Genomic DNA, 22,738 nt, shown 5'->3' on the forward strand with positions numbered 1-22,738 from the left:
TGGAGGTTGCAGTGAGTTGAGATCGCACCACTGCACTCCAGCCTGGGTGACATAGCAAGACTCTGTCCCCCCCAAAAAAAAAAAGAAAAAGAAAAAGAAATGCTTACTATTGCCTTGACTGCAGAAAGGCCTAGACTGGAAAGCCCCGGCTAGATTGGCCTGAGTCAACGTAAGGAAACTGTGTTAGTAGCAGCCTAGTAACAAAGTCACCCAGCATGTGGCTGAAATTAAAACACCAGAAGCAGCAACAGGGATAAACATTAAACAAAGAAATAAGATTTCCTGTAAGCAAGTTAACCCAAGGAACAGGTAAGTTTTTTTTACAAAACTTGTAGTCTCATTTGAAGTAGGGGTAAAACAAACTTACTGGGGCTGCGCGTGGTGGCTCATGCCTGTAATCACAGCACTATGGGAGGCCGAGGCGGATGGATCACTTGAGGTCAGGAGTTCCAGACCAGCCTGCCCAACACAGTGAAACACCATCTCTACTAAAAATACAAAAATTAGCTGGGCGTGGTGGTGGGCGTCTGTAATCTCGGCTACTCGGGAGGCTGAGCCAGGAGAATTGCTTGATCCCAGGGGTGGAGGCTGCAGTTGCAGCGAGCTGAGATCGCACCACTGCACTCCAGCCTGGGCGACAGAGCAAGACTGTCTCACAAACAACAAACAAACAAATAAAAAACTTACTGAAGCACCCTGTTTCCCAAGGTAACATTTTTTCTTCTCATTTCAAAAGTTAGCACTTCCAAGTCATTGTTCAGTCATTTCAATGAGCCTGCCCAGTCCACTTGGTTTGTAAATCTGCAACACCTCCCCCATCCACATCCCATTCTGCCTAATTCTGCTTTTTCTTTTTCTGGTATCACCTCCCAACATACTAGATAATGTACAGTTATGTTCATTTTTTAATCAGCTGTCTCACCCCATTCACCTCAGGATCTTGGTTTTGTTCTCTCATGTATCCCAAGCCCCCAGAACAGTGTCTAGAATATGAGACGTGCTTCAGTTAAAATCTCTGAACTACCCATACCCTATGGCAACCATTCAGTCTGGTATAAGCCCATGTCCCCAGGTTTTCTGCAAAAACTTTTAGCAAAAGTATGCTCTGGGAAAATGATTCTAATTTTTTAAATAATGGAAAATATAACCTCCCAGCATAAATGTTAAATCCCAAAGACCCAACATCCTTCTTCAAAGTATTTTATCATTAAACCTCTTTCTGACTTCATTTGCCAATTCTATTTAGTCCTATACCCTCAACTTCCCAAAACGATTTTTCCCTGAAAGCTTATGATTAATAGTACGGTCTCTGAAGTTACACCTCCTGGGTTCAAATCCTGCCTCTGCCATTTACTAGCAGTCATGTTGGACAAATTAATAAATCTCTCTTTGCTTGAGTTTCCTTGTCTATAAAACGGGCTAACAATAGTACCTATATTCTAGAATTATTGTGAGAAGTTAAATGAGATAACACTGTAAAATTATTAGGCCAGTGCTCAGCACATAGTAGGCATGTAATAGACACTATCACCTACAACGGCAAAGGCTCAGTTCTCAGCCCGTCATTCTTCACCCTCAGAGACCTTAATCTCTGAGATTCCACAATTGTCCCTATACACATGTCCAGTCAGACTCCTAAACTCGCCTTTCTGGTCTTGTCAGCTAAGGACAAATACTTTGGGGAAAACAGAAGTGTTGGAACAAAGGAAACCTGGTGGGACTTTAGATCTGGTGGTCAAGGAAGGTCTTTGTGAAGAGATGATATTTAAGGAGAGATAAGAATGTCAAGAAGCCAACAGTGACAAGATCCAGGTCAGTGATTCTCAAAATCCCCTCACCCGACAAGCAGCGCAAGAATCACCTACGAACTTGTTAGAAATGCAAATTCTTGAGCTCCACCCAAGACCTGTGGATTCAGAAACTCCGGAGTTGGGCCCAGCAACTTGTGTTTCAACAAGCCCTCTGGGTGGTTCTGAAGTACCACTGAGCTACAGTAAGATCCTGCCAGGGAAGGGAACTGCCAGGCTCGTTCTTGCCTTGAGACATTTGCACTTGCTGCTTCCTCAGATCTCAGGGAAGTGCACTTCCTCTAGGAGAAAATTTTCTTAATAATTTGCTTGCCTGACTCCTTTACCCAAGAGTGTAAACTCCACAAGAACAGAGATTTTATGTGGGTTTTTTTGTTGTTTTTCTGAGACAGGTCTCACTCCCTATGCCCACGCTGGAGTGCAGTGGCGTAGTCATGGCTGACTGCAGCCTCCACCTCCCAGGCTCAAACAATCCTCCCACCTCAGCCTCCTGAGTAGCTGGGACCACAGGCGCACACCACCACGCCAGGCTAATTTTTGTTATTTTTGTGGAGATGGGGTTTCACCATGTTGCCCAGGCTGGTCTCAAACTCCTGAGCTCAAGCCATCAGCCCATCTCGGCATCCTAAAGTGCTGGGATTATGGGCACAAGCCACCACACCTGGCCACTCCCTATCCTTTAGAGTGGAGCGACTAAACTCCATGATCTGTCATCAGAAGCCCTCTAAAATCTAGTACCAATGCTCTATGGTAGTGTTACTCCGGTGAGCTCCCCAATGAACCACACCTTTATGTAGTTTCCCTCCCATGATAATTCTGCAATGGACCAAGGACTGCTTTGACCAACAGACTGGCAGAAGTGATACTGTGCCAGTTCAAGGCCCAGCCCTTAACTGGCCTAGCAGATTCCATTTCCTCCCTCTTAGAACACTTGTTCTTGGAAGCTCCTTCTTTGTACTAATCCCTTATTCCACTACGCAACATTAGCAATAATTCAGATCAGTTTGTGTGCAATCTACCTGACAAATGCTACCATGATCCCCTTGAACTCAATATAATTTTTCCCACTAAGTCCCTGAAGTATTTTTGTACCTCTGGAATAGTCTGACAAGTATTAATAGCATAGTTATTTCATTCATTCACTGAACGTTTAATGGCACAATGCATCAAACATTGTTCTAAGTGCTGACAATAAAGTTAATAATCCATATGCTATTCTATATGCTAGACATCACTCTAAATACTTTTCTAAGTTTTTCCATTTAATCTTCAAGAATTCTAAAAGTGTCCTCATTTTACATAAGGAAACTGAGGCACAGAGAGGTTAAGAAACTTGTCTAAGATCATACTGCAAGTGGTGGAGTCAAAATACAAACTCAAACATTCTAACTCCAGAGCTTATGCTATCAACTACTATACTAACCTGCCTTGTACAGATGTGAACAAGACAAAGAGCCCTGTTCTCATGGAACATGCATTCTATCAGTGATGGTTAGTGGTATCGGGAAAGAGTGGTAATAAATGATACATATAAATCAACAAAATTACTCCAGAGAGTGAGAATGCTCTGAAGAAGTAAAACTGTCATGTGTTAGTGATGTGCAGTTACTTTAGACAGGGCAGTCAGAGAAGGCCTTTCTGAGAAGGTAACATGTGGGAAAAGATCTATCAGCAAAAGCAGAAGCAGCAAAGCAAAGACCTGGAAAGAAAACTTCAGTTAAAGAGAACAGCCGGTGCAAAAGTCCTAAGACACAAATAATCTTAGCATGTTTCAGGAACAGAAGTAAAGCCAGTATGGCTGAAAGATGGTGGTGGGAGGGGAATGACATGAGGTTGGAGAAATTAGCTGAGGCTTAGATCATGCAGGGCTTTGTAGGCCATGACAAGTCATTGGATTTTTTTTTTTTAAGACAGAGTCTTGCTCTGTCACCTAGGCTGGAGTGCAGTGGCGCGATCTCGGCTCACCGCAATCTTTGCCTCCTGGGTTCAAGCTACTCTCCTGCCTCAGCCTCTCGAGTAGCTGGGACTACAGGCGCCTGCCATCATGCCCAGCTGATTTTTGTATTTTTAGTAGAGACAGGGTTTTGCCATGTTGGCCAGGCTGGTTTCGAACTCCTGGCTTCAAGTGATCTGCCTGCCTTGGTCTCCCAAGTGCTGGGATTACAGGTATGAGTCACCACACCCGACCAAGTCCTTGGATTTTACTGATTAACACTGGAAGGTTCTAAGCAGGGTAATGACATTACCTGACTTATACTTTTGAAAAGTTAATTCTGGCTGTTGCATACTTAATAAATAGAAGGCCTAAAAGGAAGCAAGAAAAGCAACAGGAGGCAACTGCAATAATCCATGCAGGAAATTATGGATATGGAGATTGAACCAACAGGATTTGCTGAGGGACTCAATATGGGAAGGAATGAAATGAATCATGGATGGCTCTAACCTTCTGGACATAAGTAATGGAGTGAATGGTGATAATAATTACTGAGGTGGGGAGGGCTAGAGGAGGCCCAGGTTGAGAGGGTGACAATCATGTTTTGGATATGTCATTTTGGAAATACCTATTCAATATTCAAATGAAGATGTCAGATGCTAGATATGAATCCAGAGATATAAATTTGAAAGTCATCTCATATATATGGCAACTACACCTAGGGTCAGTGGAGAGAGAAGAAAAAAGGACAGAACTCCAAGTTTCTGGGCACTTCAACATTTAGAAGCCAAGCAGAGAGGAAGCAAGTGCATTACCCTCTCACCCTCCAGATCACAAGTTCTTTCAGAGGCAAGACAGTGTTTTTTTTTCATATTTGTGGCACCCTGCAGAATTCAGCCGAGAAACAGAAACTCAGAGATGGCCACTACATTTTAATGAGTGACTGCATGCTTGTCACTTGATTTCTCAAGCTTTCACTGCAGAAATAAAATAACTCAAGGAGATACAGGCAACACTGGCTTAACAATTGTAGGTACTCAAATATTTGTTTAATGAATGAAAGAAAACTGTGTTTTGGTAGACATATTTTAGTACTCATTGTTCCAGAGAACATACCAAGGAAAGGAAGAAACAAGTAGTAGTCCATATCCCCACCCTGGTAACCAAAGATAATCACAAACTTACCCTTCATCTTGGTCCCAACTACAGGGTAGAGGGAGAATGGCATCAGAGGCTGCAACAGGAAGAAAGGGGCTTCCAATTCCCACACTGAAGCAGAGTTCTGGCTTTCATGATATAAGTATGTATTAAGCACCAACTATAGGCCATGGATTAAAGTAAATACTAGTACTACAAATATAACAGTTAGCAAAACAGATAGGGGTTCTTCAAATAACCTCCATTCTGAAGAAGATACGTATTACATAAACAATACATAGGAATATATTTTTAAGAATATGAAAATAAAATAAAATATTCTGTGAAAACATATACCATTGCACAAAGCAACAAGGAGTGAAGGCTGAAAATAGTGCAGGTTTCTCACATGAGATACCTTAACAAGTCAGGCTGGGAGGTGGGGATAGGGTGACAGTTATCTAAGTGAAGGTAAGACGATGTATGAAAACCTTAAGGTAAGAAGGAATTTAGGATGATTCAAAGAATTTAATATGGGCCAGTGCGAGGCATGGTGGCTCACACCTGGGAGGCCAAGGCAGGAAGATTGCTTGAGGCCAGGAGTTCCAGACCAGCCTGGTCAACATAGCAAGACCTCATCTCTACAAAAAATTTAAAAATTAGCCAGGTGTGGTGGCACATGCCTGTAGTCTCAGCTACTTGGGAGGATCACCTGAGCCCAGGAGGTCGAGGCTGCAGCAAGCTGTGTTCATACCACTGTACTCCACCCTAGGCAGCAGAGTTAGACCCTGTCTCAAGAAAAATAAAAAAGAAAATAAATTTTAAAAAAATTGGTCAGTAAATGCAGAGCCATAGAGAGCACATTACAATTTGTGTGTGTGTGTGTGTGTGTGTGTGCGTGTGTGTGTGACAGGTTCTCACTCTGTCGCTATGCTGAAGTGCAGTGGCACCATCACAGCTCACGCCAACCTCTACCTCCCAGGCTCAAGCCATCCTCCCACCCCAGCCTCCAGAGTAGCTGGGACCACAGGCGCACGCCACCATGCACGGCTAATTTTTTCTATTTATTTTTTGTAGAGATAGGGTTTCACCACGTTGAGTAGGCTGGTCTCAAACTCCTGGGCTCAAGCAATACTCCCACCTCAGCCTCCCAAAGTGCTGGGATTACAGGCGTGAGACACCACGCCTGACCATATTACAGATGTTTAAAAAGGTGACCCTAATACGTAGGAGTAGCCATGGAAAGGCTTTAAGCAAAGGACCAAGAGCAAACTTGTAGATCTGTGTTTTTAAAAATCACTCTGGATGGTATAAGAAGAATGAATTGAAAGGAGGAAAGAAAAGGTCCAAGATGACTAAGTTAGAAGCTACCACAGTTGTCCAAGTGAAAAATAATGGTGGCTTGGATCAGCTGGAGCAGTGGATACAAAAGAAGCAGACAGTTTCAAGACATTAGATTCAAAAGCAGTAGGTCTTAGTGACTGAGCATACACACTCCCACTGTCTGGCCTGGGCAACTAGGCGGACAGAGGTATGAATTACTGAGATGGGCCTCACTAGAGAAGCAGAGGTGTGATGGGTGGGGAAAGCGTATCATTAAGCTCAAGTAAAAGGTCAAAAGGTAGTTGGTTATGTGATCAGGTTCTCGGAAGAGTCTGAGGTCCTGAGAAGAGTCTGCTCAAATATGGGCATCTCCACTGAGATAGTATTTAAAAGCATGGACGTGGATGTGAGTCCTCAGGAGAAAGCAAGGAATGAACAAGAAATTTATCAATCCCAAGCCCTGAGGAAACAGTAACATTCAGAGATTAGACAGAAGAGGAGTAAACACCAGTGAAGAACAGGAAAAAGCGGTAGGCCAGAAAAGTAGGAGGAAAACCAGGCAAGTGCAGTGCTATGGAAGTGAAAAGGAATATATTTCAACTAGGAAATGGTCAACGGTGACAAAGAACACTGAAATAAGGATATTAATGATACTCAGGTTTCCAGGCCAGTTCACAGAAGCTCATTTCACATATAGGTGGATTACAGCATTCCACTATCTTACAATAAAGCAGTGTAGTACACTGGTTATCACATAGGCTCCAGATCTACAATGCCCAGGTTTCAATCCCAGCACCACTATTTACTAGCTATGTAGCTGTAGGTATAAATTACTTCATGTCTCTATCCCTCAGTTTCCTCATCCATAAAAGGATGGTAAAAAGAACGCCTACCTCAAAGGATTTTTATAATGAATTTTGATAAATGAATGTATGTATGTATATGTGACTTAAAACAGCTAGCACAAATTAGTTGCTCGTGATGTAAATGACAGCTATTATTACTTATGACGTGGTTTCCATGGGAAAAAACTTTCTGAACTCTAACAGTGGAAGTTTGTTTGAAATAACCTTTCATTAACTTGAGATTGTTCTTACTCCTTACAAATTATGATCTATAAGGCCTTTTTCCAAAAACCTTGAGGAAAACTCTAGATTTGAAATGTATCAAACAAATGTCCATCATATAGAAATTGACAGGTTTTAGAAGAGCTAATCATTACTTTGGTTTTTCAAAGGAGTATTTATCATACTCATTATACATCATACTAAAAAAAAAGTATGCATTAGGAATTCTAAAAACTGGTGCCAAAAGTTATTTCAAGTTAGAATCCCAAGGCAAAAAACAGGCTGGGCACGGTGGCTCACACCTGTAATCCCAGCACTTTGGGAGGCCAAAATGGGCGGATCACCTGAGGTCAGGAGTTCAAGACCAGCCTGGCCAATGCAGTGAAACCCTATCTCTACGAAAAATACAAAAATTACCAGCCTGGCCAATGTGGTGAAACCTCATGTCTACTAAAAATACAAAAATTAGCCAGGCGTGGTGGCAGGAGCCTATAATCCTAGCTACTCAGGAGGCTGAGGCAGGAGAGTTGCTTGAACCCATGAGGCAGAGGTTGCAGTGAGCTGAGATCACGCCATTGCACTCCAGCCTGGGCAACAAGAGCGAAATTCCATTGCAAAAAAAAAAAAAAAAAAAAAAAAAAAAAGTAAACCTATTTAAATACAAAATATTTCCATTCCCTTACTTTCTGGTGCATATTCAAATACAAATACATCGATTATCACCATAAAACAGCCTGCCTCTTCCTGTTGTGACCAAGATATAAGTATCAAGTACAGAATGCGGCAGTGGATCTGCAGACTCCTGATGACCTTCTTATTTCCCAAGCCATGCAAAGGTATTTACAACATTCAAAACTGCACCCCAAAAGGTATTTCCAACTGCGTGGTGTTCAGCAAAGGACATGTTTGTTCATTTAGTTCCTAAAACGAACTGAAATTAGCACAAATAAATGAAGATTTATATGGCCAGTCCTTATCCCTGCACTTTCCAAGTACCTAGCAAGTACTCTCTGAGAAACATTCAAAAATCTCTCTATAAGCCCTATTTAAGGTAAAATGCTGGAGTTTCCCACTCTATTTTTCCACTGTTAGTACAATAAAGCTACCTAATAACTAACAGAGCTGTTGTATTAAAAAAAGTAGTTTCAAACTTATGAAAAGCTGTTTATCATGTACTTTCCCATCAACTGATGAAAATGATGTATTTCAAGACCAAGAAGGCATAAAGTAGGATGTTAGATCCCTGTCGGCAACAACTGAATGTCATTACCATCTGTCAGCTTTTGAATAGGTTACAGGAAACAAGGTGACAGACAGGCTAATTCTTTATGGATAAGTATCCATATTACATCATCACAACTAGTACTCATTTGCACCTTCAGAAGAAACTGCCACAAAGGGGAACAAAAACATTCAACTGATACGTGCATTATGAAAAAGCTTTTTAAAATGGTATAAAAATATAAATAAGCTTCTGAAGTGTAGAATATTTAGACTTACAAGGCATATTTCAGATTTGCTATTTTTGATATAACTGAAATCAAAGAGGAATATTTGCACGGTTTGAGGAACAAAATGAGGTATAATTCAGAAGTGTGTGTAACTCTGTACAGATGGTCTGATCCCAATACAAGATGTTAACAAAGCAGGTTGGCGGGGGAGGGGGGTAAACCTGCATTTTCTATGCTGTATTTTAGCTGATTCCCCCCACCCCTTATTTTTTAAAAAAGCAGGGGGAGAGGGCATGAGGGGTAACATTTAAGATTCAATAACTTCCAGTAAGCAGAAAATAAATCTCCTTTAGATTATGTGTGCCAAGTGAATCTACTTACTGTTTTCAAGTGTGTTTGGGAAGTCATTCCGTGTTACTCTGATAAATAACATTTGGAAAATATGACAAGCAGATTTTAGTTTCTTGCCTCAGAAGTATTCTACTAAAAGAAGTAACCAGGTGTATTTCAGTTTCATTTACCTAATATTTTTCATTTAAAAGATAAAAAATGCGGCACAAACAACTATCATGCTGTTCAATGAGGAGAAAGTAATTTTCATTTGTAAATTATCCTAGTCAATGGAAAAAGCTACTTGAAAAAGGATAGTCAAATTACCATCAAGAAGAAATCATGGGTGAAATGCCAAATGTCTTTCATAAAACTCCTTAAAATGGCTTACTTGTATGTAATGCAAAATTATGGCTATTTCTGAAAGGTTTCAGCATTTAATTACTTAGCTCCAAATTGGCACATCACATTATTTTTGTTAACTCCCAAGTCTTTCAAACAAAAGACCTAAAATTTTCTGAGAAAGCTTATATCCCTATTCTTGAAGCAAATTTTTCTCATTCTTTCACAATCGTCCCAATGGACAATCTAAGACAAAGACCAGCTACTCTTCACACTTATTTGCTCAATCATGAACGTAGAACTTTCATAAAAACAAAGAAGATAACCTGAAACACGGTAATGTATAAACTTAAAACAAAAGTTCACTTCAGTCGTGAAAAATAATGAAAAAATCTGATGAGATCATAAAGCCACGAAGCTTCCTGTTGGTGGTAGCTGAGGATGAAGTCACTAGCAACCCAGGATTCCCTGGTCCATGTAATCAGAAGCTGCACCTACCAGATTCTGTATTGTTCGGGAGAGGTGGCTTTAAAACACCCCGCTCACCAATCCTCCAAACCAGACCACGCCTTCCAGTTATCATTCAAATGGGACCGTTTCACAGTGTGGCACTACTACACATTTCCCGCGAGCTTAAATATCAAGTAGGAGTCAACATTTTAGATTTCCTTGGTCATGCAAGATGAACTCATGAACCCCACGCTACATAATGCACCCGGACCTTACAGGCCGAGATGGAGAAGCATGCTTCGGTTCTTCAACCTTTACGGCCTTCGCTACCCCCACCCCAACCCCCGCCCCATTTCTTCCCAACTCTCAGTCACCCCGAGGCACAGAAGGCAAAGATTCCTTACTTCCTGCTGTTGTTAAAAGGGGAGGAAACCCAAGAGCAACTTTGAACGCGTGGAAGAAAAATCGCCTAAATCTTAGCCACCAGCGCAAACATATGTCACCCGGCCCTGGAGCCGCGTTCGCGCCCTGCTGGGCCCCGTCTTCTGCCCTGCGCCCCGGGGATTCTCCCGTAGCCCAGCCCTCCCGGGTCCCCCAGTGTCTCCGGGACGCGGTTCCGCGACTCTTCCTCTCCCACCTCCGCAACCCTCACACGCCGGGGTCCCCAAGACCGCATTGTCGGCCATCCAGGTTCCAATACAATGGATCGCCACTGCCCCAAACTCTCCGGCGCCCCCTTCGGACCCCCGGCGCCAATCCTGGGTCTCACAGATCCCGAGTTCAGCCACGAGCCCAAACTTCACCATGTGAGAGCCCAGGACCCGAGAGGTGACGGAGCCCCACGACTCCCGCCCAGCTCTCCCTTCACCCGCCGTCACCAGGCGCGAATCCTGCACCGGGCGCCCCCACCTACCCGCGACCACCCCGTAGGAGTCATCAGCCGCCTCCCCCGAGCTGGGCGAGGGGAAGCGGAGGGCTCCCCGCCCGGCCCAGACCTCTGGGCGGCGCTGCAACCGAGCGAAGGCCCCAAACGCATCCCCGGCCTTTCCTGGTCCACCGCGACCCCACCGCCCACCCTCCCTACCTGGCCTTGAGGCTGGGGCTGCTGCCGCTGCTGCAGCTGCCGCTGCTGCAACTGCTGCTGGCGGCGGCGGCTCGGGGTTCGTAGGCCCAGGCTGGGGCAGGGGGCTGCGCTGCGGCGCTGGCGGGGGTGGGGGCGGCGGGGGGCGCGGGCGGCGGCGGCGGCGGCGGCTCGGTGAAGCCCGAGGTCGCGTAGTTCCTGTCCATCGTGGGGGTGGCGTAGGGAGGGCGGGCAGCAGCGGGGGATCCTCCAGGGCTCCGTGTGAGGGGGGCGGGCAGGGAGAGGGGGCGGGGGAGGAAGAGGAGGCGGCGGCGGTGGAGGGAGCTGCCTCCTCACATGGCCCCGGCGAGCAGGCGGGAGAAGGGCGCGCTGGCGAGTCTGGCCCGCAAAGACCCGGGCCGCGGCGGGCGGCGAGGCCCCAGCTGGGCGTCAGGGAAGTGGAGGCACCCGCGGCCGGGACTCGCGGCGACGGCGGCGGCGGCGACGGCCGCCGCTGCGCCCCATGTTGGTGGATTTCCCAGGATGCACCTCCCGCCCCCCTCCGCCCCGCGGCCTCGCCCCGCCTCCCCGCTGAGCCCCGCGCTTGCCGCTCGCGGGGCGGGCGGGCGGCCGCGAGGCCTCCGCCACCGCCGGACGCTTCGCCAGGGACAGCTGGGGCCGAGAAGGCGCGGGGCCTGCAGGGCCCGGCCGACTTCAGGGACTGCAAGGGGCGCCCGCCAGCCGGCCGGAGCCCGCGAACCGCAGACTTCCCGCCCTCCGCAGCCCCGAAGGGAGCTGTCCGCACTCGCCGCGTCCCGCGTGGGAAGGGACCGCGCCTGGCTATCGCCCCGCGCGGGGGAGGGGAAGTGGAAAGGAACCCAGCGTAGGGCGCTGCGTAGGGTAGCCGGGTCAACGCTTTGCTTGGAGCTCACTATTTGACACTTCGGGTTATTTTGAGGGACTCCAGTATTCAGTTCCCTGATCGCGATTTCTTTCTCTGCGCCCCAATCCAGAAACAGCTGAGCGAGCTCTTTTGCAGTTCCGCTTACTCCCTCCCCAAAGCTTGCTGGGCTAGAGGACCCTTTTCCTGCTGTTAGGGGAGATTTATATTCAAAGAGATTCAAATTCAAACGTATTATTTTCCAATCCTCGCTGAAAGGGCCTGTCCCAAGAGCTCTTATTAACTGTCTCCATCCGCACCTTGGGGATTTTTCTCACTCTGGGTTTCAGAATCTTCTATCCCAAGATAGATAACCACCTCTTCATTGATTAATCCAACTACCATCTGGATGACTTTAATTACAATAAATTTAAACTCACTATGCACTCTGATGTTGAGGGGTTTTGTTTGAGACTTGGAACTTCATCAGGACTCTCTCCCCAAACATTTCCTATCTGATCTCCAAGCTGTTTGGTGTGCAGTAATTTAATGACTATTTGCGGTTCTTCTGTTGCATAGCAGAGTTGTATTTCTTGTAATAACTCACGAGTAGTGAAACTAGGGAATCGTACAAATCATCGTTTGGCCCTTGAGCCATAAATCTAAAGGTTAAAATAACAGTAAAGTTTCTATTTAATGACCACCTCCTTTTAAAAATCAATATTGGTTTAACACCTATTATGTGCTTAGCACAGAAATCTATCCCTCAAGATAAGCATAACATAAAGGTTTAAGCAAATCAGACAGCCGTAGTGAAAGACCTAATAAACTTGATACACTATCTCTGATGACCATTGAAAAAGTTTAAACTTTGGTAATATCTGGTGTTGGATCTGCTATGCCTTGCGAGATTTTGTTCTGGAAGATCCTGTTTTCCTCCTGGCGCCTACATCCTTTTGTTCCTATTCATTCCTTTTTGCAAGTCTTTCTGCACCTGTGATGCTTGGAGCCTGGTCCCCGGGTGGAGAAGCAAGGAAGTGAGTAGTCGTTATTTACAAATGAATTCAAACGTGTAGGCACAGCGACTTTGCCAATTTTATGTTAATTACAAAATGCATTTACTGAGGATATCTTTGAAAAGTGGTTTTTCTTGGAAAAGGAATTTGCCAACTAATCGGAGTTCCTGCAGAGAAGTAACGTAAATCTTCATTACATTTTTCTTCCTGCAAACTGGAAATGTGGGATCTAAATTAAAAAGTTTTCACAACTAGCTATTATATTTATAAGTACTTTTGTGAGCGCTTAAGTTTTGTCTCTATGAAAAGTATAGGAAATGGAGTGGCATGCTATAAATGTTTTATGGCACTTAGTTTGAGATACCCACAACTGGCACTCAGAGTGAGTTACGCAGGCAATACCAAACAAGTGGCAATAAAACCTTTATAGTCCCTCACACCATTATGTAGTGTGTTTATGTCACATAAATCAGGGAAAGATATTAAGGGAAAATTCTAGTGAGTATTTTTAGTAATATTACTCTGTCACCATATGTTCCTTTGCCATTTAAATGAAATTTCCTTCGTTCACTCTAAATCAGTACAATTATATTTATTTTCAAATGTTACATGTCTACAAATAACATCATTACATTTTTTATTAATACTATTTTTAATTGACAAATCATAATTGCATACATTTATGGGGTACAATGTGATGCTTTGATATATGTAAATAAATCTTTTAAAAATATTGTACCTTTGATGATACTATCTGAAGAATGTCTTCTTTCCTACTGAAAATATACTTCCAGCTGTGTGAACATTTCGGGATCTCTCAAATGATTCGTAACCAAGCTGCTTCAAGTCTGATCTAGGTAATGTCAAACTCTAGAATGAGCATTGTTGGTCTCGTGTTTTTTGTTTGTTTGTTTTTTGAGACAGTCTCGCTCTGTCGCCCAGGCTTGAGTGCAGTGGCGTGATCTCGTCTCACTGCAACCTCCGCCTCCCAGATTCAAGCGATTCTCCTGCCTCAGCCTCCCGAGTAGCTGGGATCACAGGTGTGAGCCACCGTGCCCGGCCTTGGTCTCGTTTTAAATAAAAATGTTCATTTTATTCTTTGCCCGGATCCTGCTCATCCTTCAAGATCCAAATAAAATATTACATCTATCATGACATTATCCAAACTGCCTTAGGCAAAATCAATTACTTCCTTTTCAATTGTCCTCTGGTGCTTTATTCCAATTTCTGTTATATTTAACACTATCCTATTGCATTACAGTTAGTTGTGTGTCTGCCTCTTTTCCTCATAAATTACAGGTTCCATAAAGACAGGGGTTGTATTAAATTTACCCTCGTATTCGCAGCATTTAGTATTATGCATGGCACTGTATTAGGCTCTAAATACATATTTATTGAATGAATAAATATGTAAGCTACTTAAAAAGTGCCCATTCAGGCCAGATGTGGTGGCTCACGCCTGTAATCCCAGCACTTCGGGAGGCTGAGGCGGGCGGATCACGAGGTCAGGAAATCGAGACCATCCTGGCTAACACGGCGAAATCTCGTCTGTACTAAAAATGCAAAAAATTAGCCAGGCGTGGTGGCGGGTGCCTGTAGTCTCAGCTACTCAGGAGGCTGAGGCAGGAGAATGGCGTAAAACCTGGGAGGCGGAGCTTGCAGTGAGCTGAAATTGTGCCAATGCACTCCAGCCTGAGTGACAGAGCGAGACACTATCTCAGGAAAAAAAAAAAATTGCCCATTCAGAAGTTCCAATTAGTCATTTACATATTCCTTTCCTTCCCCCCACCCCCCACAAAAAAGAAAAACCAAAACACTCTATCTCAATTCTAAAATCGGGGCAAGATTTGAAAATTGATTAAATCAAAGGCAGTTTGGTTGTAAGATGAATTGGAGTAAATCCTACACTTAAGAAGGAATCTTCCAGCACTTTGGAAGGCTGAGGTGGGAGGATTACTTGAGGCCAGGAGCTCAAGACCAGCCTTGGACACCATAGCAAGACCCTCTCAAAAAAAAAACAAAAAGCAAAACTCTTTCCTTCTTCCTCACCTCCATCTCCCACTTCCTTCTGAGTTTATTGTCTAGAGTTAGTCATGCCTTAGAATATGCCCATGAACAATCTCCCCACATTTTCCACCCTAACTCCCATCCCATTAGAAAATCAATACATATTTCGCAGGGCACAGTGGCTCACGCCTGTAATCACAGCACTTTGGGAGGCTGAGGCAGGCGGATCATCTGAGGTCAAGAGTTCGAGACTAGCCTGCCCAAAATGGTGAAACCCCATCTCTACTAAAAATACAAAAAAAATTAGCTGGGCGTGGCAGCATGCACCTGTATTCCCAGCTACTCTGGAGGCTGAGGCAGGAGAATCGCTTGAACCCAGGAGGTGGAGGTTACAGGGAGCCGATATCGTGCCATTGCACTCCAGCCTGGGCGACAAGAGCAAAACTCTGTCTCAAAAAAAAAAAAGAAAAGAAAAGAAAAGAAAAAAATCAATAAGTATTTCAACTGGCAGAAAGATTGGAGTTCTGTTGAGTACATAGTTCATTGCCTTCCTTTTGTAGTTGAGGAAACTGAGGCCTGGTATTGAGTGACTTGCTTTAAGATGATGGAGGGAATCAGTTGGGGTGAGACCCAGGAAACCCCGTCTTCACTGAGGTGGCCTTGTTCATTAGCTTGTTGGGGAAAGCAGAATTTGGGGTTGCCTAACTAGAAATGTAGTCAGTCAGTACACACATTCCTATGTTACAAATAGACCAACCATCAAGATGAAAGATCCAAGAAGGTCAAGTTTGCGGTTTCACTGAGAATACAAGGAATATGTGTGAGAAATGATTTGAACAGGGAAAAAAGATATGGTTTTAAATTTTTCCTTTCTTTTCTGGCATTGAGGGAAACTATAAGTCCTATCTTTGCCAGAGCAGCCCTGATTTCCATCTCTTAGGTCAACATCATAAATTAAATTAAAACATCAGAAATGAAATAAAAATTAGCCAGGCATAGTGGTGTACTTGTAGTCCTGAGAGATGACAGCGCGCTGGCAGTCCCTGCTCACTCTCGGGGCCTCCTCGGCCTTGGCACCCACTCTGGCCACACTTGAGGAACCCTTCAGCCCACCGCTGCACTGTGGGAGCCCCTTTCTGGGCTGGCCAAGGCTGGAGCTGGCTCCCTCAGCTTGCGGGGAGGTGTGGAGGGAGAGGCGGGGGCAGGAACCGGGGCTGCCAGCGGCGCTTGGGCCAGCGCCTGTTCCAGATAGGCATGGGCTCGGTGGGCCCCGCACTTGGAGTGGCTGGCCAGCCCCTCCAGCCCCGGGCAGTGAGGGGCTTAGCACCTGGGCCAGCAGCTGCTGTGCTCAATTTCTTGCTGGGCCTTAGCTGCCTCCCCATGGGGCAGGGCTTGGGACCTGCAGCCCGCCATGCCTGAGCCCCCCCCAACCCACCCTGCCACCATGGGCTCCTGCGGGGGCCCAAGCCTCCCTGATGAGTGCCACCCCGCTGCTCCACGGCGCCCAGTCCCATCGACTGCCCAAGGGCTGAGGAGTGGGAGCGCAGGGCGAGGGAGTGGCAGCCAGCTCCACCTGCGGCCCAGTGTGGGATCCACTGGGTGAAGCCACCTGGGCTCCTGAGTCTGGTGGGGACTTGGAGAACCTTTATGTCTAGCTCAGGGATTGTAAACACACCAATCGGCACTCTGTATCTAGCTCATCTAGTGGCCACGTGGAGAACTTTTGTGTCTAGCTCAGGGATTGTAAACACACCAATCAACACCCTGTCAAAACGGATCAATCAGCTCTCTGTAAAATGGACCAATCGACTCTCTGTAAAATGGACCAATCAGCAGGATGTGGGTGGGGCCAGATAAGAGAATAAAAGCAGGCTGTCCGAGCAGGTAGTGGCAACTCCCTTGGGTCCCTTACTGTGGTGTGGAGGCTTTGTTCTTTCATTCTTTGCAATAGAGCTTGCTGCTGATCACTTTTTGGGTCCACACTGCCTTTATGAGCTGTAATACTCACTGAGAAGGTCTGTAGCTTCACTCCTGAAGCCAGCGAGGCCACGAACCCACCGGGAGAAAAGAACAACTCCAGACGCCCCGCCTTAAGAGCTGTAACATTCACCGCGAAGGTCTGCAGCTTTACTCCTGAAGCCATCCAGACCACGAACCCACCAGAAGGAAGAAACTCCGAACACATCGGAGCATCAGAAGGAACAAACTCCAGACACGCCACTTTTAAGAACTGTAACACTCACTGCGAGGGTCCGCAGCTTCGTTCTTGAAGTCAGTGAGACCAAGACCCCACCAATTCCGGACACAGTTCTAGCTACTCCAAAGGCTGAGGCGGGAAGATCCCTTGAACCCAGAATTTCGAGGTTACAGTAAGGAATGATCATGCTGCTATGCTCCAGCCTGGGCAACAGAGCAAGACTCTTGTCTCTAAAGAAAAATTTAAAAAATTTTAAAAGAAACTAAGTCCCACTATAATTTTCTCTGTCTCTGAGGCTTGACCCTATCAATCATCTTTGACTCTACTCTTTGTGGTCTGCCATACCCCTCCAGGGAGACAGCAATGGAATCAGGAAAGCTGCTGTTTAACCCTGCTTCTCTGGAAGCTGCAGCCTCACTAGGGGGTGTCCCTGAAAGAGCTTCAAGAAACATACTTGATCATCAATTTTGTGTGGCGAGGTAGTTTTCTGAGCTATGGATATGGAGGGACTTTGGGGCACTGACGAATGGTTTCGTTGATCAAGGGCCTGCAATAAGCAAGGTTGAATGATTAGAAACCAGGAGGTCTGAGAAAGGAGTACAATGTAAGTATGAACTGGAAAGACAAGGCTGTGGCCTTATCGTGAAGTCTTTCACTGAGAGGATATTTTATCTCACTAAATTACAGGAGATTTAAACCTATTCTGTAGATGAGAGTGATTCTCATAAGAATAACTGATACATATTGACAATGTATATCTTAGGTCCTGTGCTAAGGGCTTTATGTGGAATTGTCACAATCCTCATAAGATCCTTAAGATGTGGATATTTATTATTATTAATCCGTTTTACAGGAAATTGAACCTTAGTGAAATTAAGTAACTTTCCTAACATTGTACAAGCTAATATAAGACAGTGATGCAGGCAGGGCCTCGTGGCTCAGGCGTGTAGTCCCAGGACTTGGGAAGGCCCAGGTGGGCGGATTGATTGACCCCATGAGTTGGAGACCAGCCAAGGCAACATGGCAAAACCTGTCTCTACAAAAAATACAAAAAGTAGCTGGGTGTGGTGGCGCGTGCCTGTATACCAGCTACTTGGGAGACTGTAGCAGAAGGATTACCTGAGCCTGGGAGGCAGAGGTTACAGTAAACTGTGATGTTGCCATTGCATTCCAGCCTGGGCAAGAGTGAGACTGTCTCAAAAAACAAACAAACAAACAAAAAAACACAATGATGCAAGTGCAGCTTCAAATCAGCTGTTTGACTCCAAACCAAATAGGCTTGGTTAAAGGAGTTATGCCAGATTTCTCCTATAAAGAGTTACTACATTTTACTTTGTAATCAATAAGTATTTTGTGGATACTTGAATATTGTGTAAATTCCTGAGGCCAGTGCAGTGGCTCATGCCTGTAACCCCAGCACTTTGGGAGGCCGAGGCGGGCGGACCACCTGAGGTCAGGAGTTCAAGACCACCCTGGCCAACATAGTGAAACCCCATGTCTACTAAAAATACGAAAATTAGCCGGGCATGGTGGCGGGCACCTGTAATCCCAGCTACTCAGGAGGCTGAAGCAGGAGAATTGCTTGAACCCGGGAGGCGGAGGTTGCAGTGAGCTAAGATCACGCCATTGCACTCCAGCCTGGGCAGTAAGAGCGAGACTCCGTCTAAAAAAAAAAAAAAATTCCCAAGGCATCATTCTTTCACCTCTGCTTTTAGCATATGTATTAGTGAAACAAGCATGTTCCGTAATCCCCCTCGAAGGACGTGCAACAGGGGTGTGGCTTGCCTATTTGGTTGCCACCACTGCTCAAACCCCTAACGGGAGGGGGAGCACACAGGCAGGTGCAGGAGCGCAAGTGGGTGTGTGTTACCGTGTGCCCTTTTAGCCTTGCCGTCTGCAGACAGCTTGAGTGTTAGCCAGCTCAATGGACCCTCTGCCTTTCTGCAAGAGCAGAGGGCCAGTGTGACAGCTTTCTGTATCCTGAGCTCTTGTCCAGCGTCCCAGAAGAATCAGGTCACACACAGGCTTGAAGGATGAATGTGGGGTTTTACTGAGTGGCAGAGGTGGCAGTCAGTGGGATGGATGGGAAGCTGGAAGGGAGGATGGAGTGGGAAGATGATCCCCTAAAGTTTGGCCATCCAGCAGCCAAACTCCTCTCTGACTGCCCTCAGCTGAACTCCTCTTGGCGTTCAGATGTTCCTCCTCTTCTCTCTTTCCCTGCTGTGCTGTGCCACCGCTCATCCGCTTGTCTCCTTGTCTCCTCATCTGCTTGTCTGATCATCTGCTTCTGGAGCCTGGGGTTCCAGGTTTATATGGGTAAGAGATAGGGGGCATGGTGGGCCAAAAGGCAATGTTTTGGGCATGAAAACGGGAATGCCTGTCTCCATTTAGGGCCATGGTCTCCAGGCTTGAAGGTGGGGCCTTTGCCAGGGAACCACCCTCTTCTACCCAGAATTTCCTGATCTCGCTGTCTTCTGTTCATGTCATTAGTTTCCTATGGCTGCTGCAACAAATGACCCCAAACTAGGTGACAACAGAAATTCATTATCTCACAGTTCTGAAGCCTAGAAGTCCGAAATCAAGGAGTTGGCGGGTCATGCTCCCTCTAGAGGCTCTGCTACACACATGCAGAGGACCAACTGTAGTGATCTTTCTAACGTCATCATTTCTTCTACATCATTAGTTATCATTCTTCAAGAAGGATTGTTCCTTATCCCTGTTAAAAAGAAAAGCCTCAGACAAATTAAATTTAATAGAGTTTAACTGAGCAAAAAATGACTTGGATTGGGCAGCCCCTGGATCAGAATAGGTTCAGAGGCTCCAGCACAGCTGTGTGGTGGAAGAAGATTTACAGACAGGAAAAGGAAGGTGATATACAGAAAATGGAAGTGAGTATTGATATCATTTGGCTCTGTGTCCCCACACAAATCTCATGTTGCATTGTAATTCCGAGTGTTGGGGGAGGGACCTAGTGGTAGGTGATTGGATCATGGGGGCAGGTTTCCGCCTTGTTATTCTTGTGATAGTGAGTTTTCACGAGATCTGGTTGTTTAAAGGTGTGTAGTACTTCACCTCTCTCTTATGCTGCCATGTGAAGAATTGCTTGTTTCCCCTTTGCCTTCTCCCACAATTGTAAGTTTCCTAAGGCCTCTCCAGCTTTGCCTCCTTTACAGCCTGCAGAACTGTGAGTCAATTAAACCTCTTTTCTTGATAAATTACCCAGTCTCAGGTAGTTCTTTATAGCAGCATGAGAACAGACTAATTCAAGTATACAAACAGCTGATTGGTTACGGCTCAGTGTTTGCCTTATTTGAACATGGTTTGAACAGTTGGCCACCCTTGGTTGGCTAAAACTCAGTGATTGGCACAAGAATAGGTACAGTCTGTTTACACATCCAGTTAGGTTATAGTTCACCATGTACGGAGAAACTTTTAGGCTGACCTTAAAATATGTAAGGCGGCAGCTTTAGGCTAAACTTAATTTAACATTCCTTGTTTATTTATATCAATATGTACTCATGGATTTTTATTTTATTCAGCAGATTTGTAAAGGATTAACTCAGCAGGTGTGGGTTGTTCAAACCCTGTACATTGCAAAGAAAAGTTTGGCCCTTGCCTAGTTTCAAGGCTCTTAATAAAGAGTATTTTTGTTTAGTTAAGGCCTTGGGCCACACCAGATCATTCATGCTAACAATGCGATTTATAGTGGGCACTTTAGGCCACATAATATCAGCTTGACCTCTAGAGGGACTGGAGAATTCAGGTCAGCCATAGGAGCAATTACTATGACTATGCAAATGACCCCCAATAAAAACCCTGGACACCAAGGCTTAGGTGGGCTTCTGATTGACAATACTTCACGTGTGTTGTCACATAGTATTAATGTCTGCACAGCTCCACTGAAAGAGGACACTGGAAGCCTGCATCTGGTCTCTCTTGGACTCTGCACTATGTGCGTTTTCATATTGTTGATTTTAATTTGCATCCTTTTACCGTAATGAATCATAACCACGAGTATAACAATGTGTCTGAGTTCTTTGAGTTCTTGTAGGAAATCATTGAAATTGAGGGTGGTCTTAGGGGTCCCCAACCATAGTATTATAATCCATTACCACATTTGTTTATTTTAATGTTCAAATAGTCCCAGATTTGGACCATCATCCAAACATATAAGTACTTTAGTATACTTTCTCACAATAGGGAGTGTACTTTCTCACAATAGGGAGCCATGAGAACATTTTAAGCAGGAGGATGAATTGATCAAAGCTATGGAAAACATTCTCTTGCCCTTCCTAATGTCCCACTCTAGTCTACATCTTCAGCCTGGTTGGAACTGGTATGCCAAAAGACCCTTCATAGATTTATACACACATATTATACACACACACACACACACACACTAAGAAAAGAAAAAAAACCCATTTCATTACCTAGGACAGTCTCATTGTACACCTGTTGTCCCAGTTGTTTGAAAACACAGCTTGAGGCAAATATTTTTCAGAGGGTTTGCCTCCAGAGGACTGAGCCCCAAACTAAGGGTGGTAGAGCATGTATTCTCAGGCCTCAGCTTCTCTTTGCTACAGCCTGGCCTAAGATACCAAAGCACACTCTGCTCTCTGCACAGCTGGTTTATATCCTCCCCCTTTCCTTAGGTACTTCTCTGTTCCCTTTATCGCAAAGTCCCAGATATGGTGGTGATAAAGGAAGCTTGTTGGGAGAGGTCTAGACTTCACTTAATTATCATGCATGTTAATTTTTTTTTTTTTTTTTTGAGACAGGGTCTTGCTCTGTTGCCCAGGCTGGTGCAGTGGTGTGATCTCGGCTCACTGCAACCTCCACCTCCCAGGTTCAAGCAATTCTCATGCCTCAGCCTCCCGAGTAGCTGGGATTACAGGTGTGCACTACCACACCTGGCTAATTTTTGTATTTTTAGTAGAGACGAGGTTTCACCATGTTGGCCAGGCTGCATGTTAATTTTAGTATATGTATACTAACTGATATAGTTTGGCTATATGTCCCCACCCAAATCTCATGTGGAATTTTATTCACCATGTGTCAGGGGAGGGACCTGGTGGGAGGTGATTGGATCATGGGGGTGGATTTCCCCCATGCTGTTCTCTTGATAGTGAGTGAGTTCTCATGAGATCCAGTGGTTTAAAAGTGTGGCATTTCCCCACTTGCTCTCTCTGTCTCTCCTGCTGCCATGTGAGATGTGCCTTGCTTCCCATTCCCCTTCTGCCATGATTGTAACTTTCCTGAGGCCTCCCAGCCAGCATAACTGTGTGTCAACTCTTTTTTTTTTTTTTTTAAGATGGAGTCTTGCTGTGTCACCCAGGCTGGAGTGCAGTGGCGCGATCTCAGCTCACTGCAACCTCTGCCTCCTGGGTTCAAGCAATTCTGCCTCAGCCTCCTGAGTAGCTGGGATTACAGGTGCGTGCCACCACAACTGGCTAATTTTTTGTATTTTTATTAGAGACAGGGTTTCACCATGTTGGTCAGGCTGGTCTCAAACTCCTGACCTCGTGATCTGCCTGCCTTGGCCTCCCAAAGTGCTGGGATTACATGCATGAGCCACTGCACCCAGCCACCTCTTTTCTTTATAAATTACTCAGTCTCAAATAGTTCTTTATAGCATTGTGAAAACAGACTAATACACTAGCTAAACATGTCATTGCTTAATATCAGGTTAAATTTTGTCGCAGGGATTTTTCTGTTTCTTAAGATCCAAAAAGGTAGA

The 22,738-nt window shown here is 45.2% G+C and overlaps 1 protein-coding gene and 1 long non-coding RNA gene across 8 annotated transcripts in view; one reads left to right on the plus strand and one right to left on the minus strand.

Moving 5' to 3' along the window:
- QSER1 (glutamine and serine rich 1) overlaps positions 1 to 11,452 on the minus strand; it is an 81,226-nt gene extending 69,774 nt beyond the window's left edge. For 4 of the 7 annotated variants that reach the window (XM_055281994.2, XM_055281992.2, XM_055281993.2 and 1 more), the window contains exon 1: positions 10,926 to 11,446. In XM_055281994.2, the coding sequence (XP_055137969.1) occupies positions 10,926 to 11,128 (203 nt within the window). In that variant the 5' untranslated portion in view covers positions 11,129 to 11,446. Of the gene's footprint in view, positions 1 to 9,100; positions 10,153 to 10,925 lie in introns of those variants that run through there. The other 3 variants (XM_055281990.2, XM_063641014.1, XM_055281996.2) reach the window with 3 other exon arrangements.
- Positions 11,453 to 16,717: 5,265 nt separating this feature from the next.
- The window catches only part of LOC134736873 (uncharacterized), a 54,843-nt gene continuing 48,822 nt past the window's right edge, over positions 16,718 to 22,738 (plus strand). The window contains exon 1 of the long non-coding RNA XR_010121288.1: positions 16,718 to 17,173. This is a non-coding gene — a long non-coding RNA (uncharacterized lncRNA). The remainder of the gene's footprint in view (positions 17,174 to 22,738) is intronic.

This window comes from Symphalangus syndactylus, chromosome 6 (assembly GCF_028878055.3).
Source record: "Symphalangus syndactylus isolate Jambi chromosome 6, NHGRI_mSymSyn1-v2.1_pri, whole genome shotgun sequence".
NCBI lineage: Eukaryota > Metazoa > Chordata > Mammalia > Primates > Hylobatidae > Symphalangus > Symphalangus syndactylus.